This window comes from Excalfactoria chinensis, unplaced genomic scaffold (assembly GCF_039878825.1).
Source record: "Excalfactoria chinensis isolate bCotChi1 unplaced genomic scaffold, bCotChi1.hap2 Scaffold_71, whole genome shotgun sequence".
Taxonomy (NCBI): Eukaryota; Metazoa; Chordata; class Aves; order Galliformes; family Phasianidae; genus Excalfactoria; species Excalfactoria chinensis.
Window position 1 is genome coordinate 82,983 of NW_027315711.1, and position 6,277 is coordinate 89,259.

The following is a 6,277-nucleotide window of genomic DNA, read 5'->3' on the forward strand; positions in this document are numbered from 1 at the left end:
CAGAGGCACTGACAGATGTGAGCCTGAAAGCACAGACCCCAGCCAGGAGCCCAGGGATGGCCCGTCAGCTGTTGCAGGCTGAAGGCACCGCACAGTTTGATGAACAGCTGTGTGCTTCCTGCTGGACTGTGAGTTTCTGAGAACATCCGACCCCATCAGCTCCAAAAGAAGGAGGACAGACAGAGTCACTGCATGTCCTTTGTTCTGTTAAGGATCACAGAGAGCCTGGTTCATTATATAGAGTATGTCTGGGCTAATCTACAAAGGAACAAGCTGAACAGGAATTGACTTGAGTAATGATGTTTTGGTGAAAAACAATACAGTATTTTAAAAAATGTATAAGAACAAATTACAAATACAAAATGGCACAAAAACAAACAAAAAAAAAACAAAAACAGTAAAATACAGCTCGATTTAGTAAAAAGCTGCATTAAATATAATGAATTCAAAAAGATGGGCAGTACACTGCTTTTGAAACACATCTAGTCATAACATTCCTCACCACATCCTTGACTTCGCTGTTCCTTATGCTGTAGATGAGGGGGTTTAGTGCTGGAGGCACCACTGAGTACATAAGTGCCACCATCAGGTCCATGGATGGAGAGGAGACAGAGTGGGGATTCAGGTAGGCATACATGCCAGTACTGAGAAATAGGGAGACCACAGCCAGGTGAGGGAGGCACGTGGAGAAGGCTTTGTGCCGTCCCTGCTCAGAGGGCATCCTCAGCACGGCAAGGAAGATCTGCACATAGGACACAACTATGAATACAAAGCATTCAAAGAATAAACTGACACTGAAACTCAGAAACACAACTTCCCTGAGATTTGATTCTGAGCAGGAGAGCTTGAGGATCTGGGGGACTTCACAGAAAAACTGGTTGACAACATTGCCTTGGCAGAGAGGCAGTGAAAACGTACTGGCAGTGTGCAGCACGGAAAGGAGAACCCCATTGCCCCAGGCAGCTGCTGCCATGGTGGCACAAGCTCTGCTGTCCATCAAGGTCCCGTAGTGCAGGGGCTTGCAGATGGCAACGTAGCGGTCATAGGACATTATGGTGAGAAGGGAATACTCTGCTGAGATGAAGAAGGAAAAGCAAAAGAGCTGTGCAGCACATTCTGTGTAGGAGATGGCCCTGGTGTCCCAGAGGGCATTGGCCATGGCTTTGGGGAGAGTGGTGGAGATGCAGCCCAGGTCGAGGAGGGCCAGGTTGAGCAGGAAGAAGTACATGGGGGTGTGCAGGCGGTGGTCGCAGGCTACGGCTGTGCTGATGAGGCCGTTGCCCAGGAGGGCAGCCAGGTAGATGCCCAGCAAGAACCAGAAGTGCAGGAGCTGCAGCTGCCGCGTGTCTGCCAACGGCAGCAGGAGGAACTCGCTGATGGAGCTGCTGTTGGGCATCTGCTGTTCCTGGGCTTGGAGTCCTGCTCAGAGTGCAGAATACAAAGACAATTCCAGACCATTCTCAGAGACACTCCTGCTGTAATATTTAAGTTATCCTTTCCCTTTGGAAAATGATCATTTAACTCCAAAGTTTGAATTTATTTTTATGAGCTTCACCATCCCTTAAGGAGTAGAAGACTGTGGAGCTCTTTCTCTCATCTCATTTCCTAATCGTATCCCAGCTGCCTGCATATTTTCCTCTTTTCTGCAGCTGCTCTTCAAGACTTCAGCCCGAGACTCTGTGCATATCAGATTGTCCCAGAGAAATCAGCCTGTTTACAGGATAAGTTTACTATTAAGGTCTGCACAAAACAACTATGAGAACAGAAAATGACTGCGTCTTTTAAGGAACGAGAGGCTGAAAGAACAACCAGTGTGACTGTTAATACAACAGACGGACTGAAAAATTACTGGGGAGTCTCAGAGCTGTGTTCAGAGTTGACAGCCCCTTTTAGATTTTTGCCTCCAATCTTCTTCCCTTCCCTAAGAACGGGACATGGTAACCCCCTGCTTTGTCTTTCCTTTTGCATAGGGCCCTAGGAAACATTTTGTTGTGCAGTGGAGCTGTGATCCCCTGCCCCAGGCAGCAGCTGTGGCAGCACAAGCCCTGCCATGGGGCTCCTTCCCCCCACACGTCTCCCCGCAGCGCCCTGGGCAGCTCCCCGGGCAGGCTGAGTGCTGAGCCTGGCAGGCGGCAGAGTCCCATAGCCGGCACACAGCCCCTGGGGCACAGCAGGGACCCTGCTCTGCAGGACAGCCCAGGGCACCCGCCTGCAGCCCTATATGCACAGCCTGCAGCCGTGCTGGGACAGGGCTGTGCTCTGACGCTGAAGCACACAAGTCCTCAGCTAGAGCAGAAGTCCTTTTCCACATTAAAAAACATGCAATGCCTGCAACCAGATCAGCTATGGGATGTCTCAGTTTAGTTATCCCTCTATGAAAAGCAGCTGCATGGCCTGCATTGAGTCTTACCGTGTTGTGATCTTTGAGCAATGCTCCTGCACTGGGCTCACAGTCCGCTCACAGCAGACAAATCCTGCAAGCTCTCTTCCCTTTCTCTCCTCACCTGTCGACTGCAGGCTGTGCTGTGCACAAGAGCTGCACCTGGAAAAAGCTGTCCCTCTGCAGCGCTGCCCACTTGTATGAGCTCCCTGTGTCCCAGGAGCCCAGCCCAGCTCAGCAGCAGAGGATGTCATGTTTATCCTTCCCACTCGTCTCCCCTGAGATTTCCAGAGTTTTCATGGCCAACAGCTCCTGAAAGACAACAGCATCGTGACTGTGCTTTGAAATCTGCTGAATTAAACACCAGATGTTCAGTGGACAGTGATTAAATCTAGATATATGGGGAGTCCTACTAGGTAGTGTTTGCTGAAACAGATACAGCACACAGACAAGGACAGGGAGGGTTGGACTTCTCCTGTGCAGGGCAGTGATCCAGCTGAGGTATTGCATGCGCCTCAACTCTACCTGCAAAGAAATAGGGCCAGAAATAGGATTCAGCTCCCCACGGACACACAGGAGCTGGGAATCTTGTGATTCTGTTCTGATGTGCACAAGGAGTTGCCTGCATGTGAGCTCCTGCTCTGAGTCCTCGGTCCTTCAGCACGGAGGCAGTTGCTCACACACAGACTGGGTGATGCCCAAGTTGCCTGGGGCGCTCCTGGATTTGTGCCAGTGCATGTAAACCGTGTGGGAAATCCCTGAGACAGACACCTCCTTCCTGAGCATCAGCTGAGGGCAGAGAGGCAATAGAGGCATTCCTGACCATCCTAAATAACAACAGACCCCAGCATTTAGGGCACCTCAAAGTGCCTTTCTCTCCCGTCTCCACGGAGCATGCAGAGTTACTCAGCTGACTAAATGGGTGAGCTCACAAAAGAAGAGTCAGATCTTTTTCCTTTTTCCATCTAATGTATATTCTGGAGCTCAAGGCAATACAAAGCTAACATACGTCTTTATTCGTCAACAGACAAAACCTTGGCTTTCTATGGACTCTCAGCTGAATGGCAGCAGAAGCAGCCTACCATTACGTCTGTTCTTTTTCATCACACTCATATGCAGCTGCAAATGAAGCCATGCCCGAAGAGTGTCTGTGGTGCTACGTCAACTCCAAGACCCATAATGGGTCTAATGCTTGTGTGCCACCTCCTACACACTAATACCATAGACGAGCTATCCAGTCAGGCTATGTCCAATGATGGTTTCTAATTAGGACGTTTACTTCTGTGGTTTTTGCACTAATGCAAACACCAACACACAATAAGCTAAAAAACCTGGCAGAGCTGCAGGCCTGAGCTCCTGTTTGGAGCACAGGGACACAGTTGAATGGCTTCCACAGCTGCAGTGTAGTGCAAGGGAGATACAGACTCTTTAGGATGGATGGGCGATGAGACAAGGAAGGACGACTACCCTCTGTGAGAGTGCACTGAGCTCTGCCTGAGGATGGCAGAGCAGCCAGGTCAGAGCTAATGGAAATGGCAAACAGAGGAGACCAACAGTGTCTGTTCCTGTCTTCCTGATCAGGGAGAGCAAGTGGAAGATGCCCCCTGTAAACAGATGGGAGCCTGATGTTGTCCGTCCCTTGTCCCCTTTGGGGGCCTTTTTCACTCCAGTGTCTGCTGCAGGGACAGCACAGCAGGGCATGTGCCATCCAAGAGCACACAAATGGCAGCTTCTTGGCCAAGCCAGAGGAGACAAAGCAAGAGGAGAGATTCTCTGCTAGATCTCATACTCACCAGCAAAGAACGGCTGGTGGTGAATTTGAAGGTCAAAGGCATACCAGGCCGTCTGCGAGACACCGAGGGATCTATTTGAATTTATGTATTTATTTGTTTGAAGCTGTAAGTTTAAAAGATGTTCACTAATGTCAATAGAAATGAAAGAAAACATTGAAGCCAAAGATTGAAATCAATGAAAATGTGTTAACCCGTCTCAAATGATAAATTCTCATGAGTCTTGTTCCACTTTTAGTTGTAAATATGAGTCTTTGAGGGGATTTTTTTTTTTTTTTTTTCTTGAAACTTCAGTGCTTTCCAGAACTGTAGAACACAGTGGCCTTCAGGTTCAGAGACACAGACAGTGATGCTGGCGTCGATGCCTTGTGACTAAAGCCTGGCGTCTTTCGCTATTCTTCCTTGCTGCCTATTTGATGTCCCTCATCCTCCAGGTGTCTCCAGCTCTCATAAATAAATAGCCATGGTTAAGGGCATGTTTCCAGCAGGCCATTTGGACACACACTTCTCCCACTGCCCTCCAGATTTCCCCATCCTTTGCTCTTTGTTCAGTCAGATACCTCCCCATTACCTGTTTGATTTCTGACTTTCAGGGGGATAACTCAAACTTGCTCCATCACTCCAAAGTCTGATGGACTCTGTTGCCAATTCCTTCACCGTGATTCTATCTATCCCTTCCTATCTATTATTTTCTTTTTTTTTTTTTCCTTTTTCTTTTTCTCTTTCTTTTTTTTATTCTCTTTCCTTTTTTTAAAGCACGATCTCTGAAAGATGTTCATTAATGTCAGTAAAAGTGAAGAAAAGAGTTTAAGATAAAGATAGAAGTCAATGAGAATGTGTTAACCCTTCTCAATGTGTGAAATACTCACGAGTCCTGTTCAGTTTTAAGCTGATACCTCCCAACTATTTGGCTGATCCATCCCAGGGAGATTACTGGAATTTGCTCCATTCCTCAAAAGTCGGATGGATTCTGTTGTCATCTCCTTCACTGTGATTTGATCTATCCCTTACTATCTGTGTCTAACTCATTTCTTGTACAAATATTCCCTGTGGAAGATAAAATTGAATAGAAGCAGCATGGACATGATTTGCAGTTGATCACTGTGTTTTACTCTTCATTCAATTGCATCACCTTTCCTTCTGTTTGTTGGCCAAAAAAAGAGAACGCTTTATTCGCCCTTGTGCAGCGGGTTCTCTGTGGAAAGCCAGTGGGAGTTGGTGCAAAGCAGGTTTAACACTGAGCGGGTGACGGCAGAGGAGAAGAGTGATGTGAGGAAAAGTGATGCAAGTCCCATGGGGCCAATGTGAGTAGAAATGGCATGGGGAGCTTGAGAAGGACATTTGTCCACAGACTAACAGAATAGAACTTATTGGGGACATCCTGGATTGATATCAGTTGCACAGTGCTGCTTTAAAGACTTGTTTATGCCCAACTATAAATAAATAGACAGTAAATGTCTGCTGGATTCTTCCTCTTTAAGCTCTCTCCAGATATCTCTCCATTTTGCTGAACAAGTTCTGAAAACCTGAAGAAGATGACAGGAAGGCACAAGACACAGGAGGCTCTTTAGGTTATAATGGGCCCCAGGGTGGATTTGATGCCGAGTCCATCAACCTCCAGTGCAGAGAGAAGTTTGCACAGAGTGCTCAACAAGACAAAGTCAGAAGTAACAGTGAGGTTTCTTGGAGTATTAATGGGTCCACTGAGGGACACTAACAAGCAAGCTTCTCAAGGGACTTGTTAGAGCAGATAATTGGAAGTAATGACTACAGGCAATGAAAGGCACTGTCATGGTGGCTCTGATGCTGAGAACCTCCTCCTTTGTCTCCTTTGTCTCCTTTGTCTCCTTTGTCTCCTTTGTCTTATGAAGCAGAAAGGCCAAGCCCTGATTCCCAGACCCTTGGCAGGAAGATCCTGTCCCTCATATTGGCTAAGGGTCCTTCCTGGGACAGGAGATGCAGAATTGTATGATGTCAAATGAAAGACAGGCAGAAGATCCCAGGCTCTGCATGTGGTGCAAGGACGCTGTGAGGGTCATGTCCCACGTGTGTCCTGTGTCTCATCGCAGGATGTGGGATGTAAGAAAGGCCCAATCTGAATATGTAG

At 47.7% G+C, this 6,277-nt stretch overlaps 1 protein-coding gene across 1 annotated transcript; it reads right to left on the minus strand.

The window, feature by feature from the left end:
* Positions 1 to 445: 445 nt before the first annotated feature.
* LOC140265194 (olfactory receptor 14J1-like) lies at positions 446 to 1,396 on the minus strand. The gene has a single exon (XM_072361078.1). It carries the CDS (start codon positions 1,394 to 1,396, stop codon positions 446 to 448), a length of 951 nt encoding a protein of 316 aa, XP_072217179.1.
* Positions 1,397 to 6,277: the final 4,881 nt, after the last annotated feature.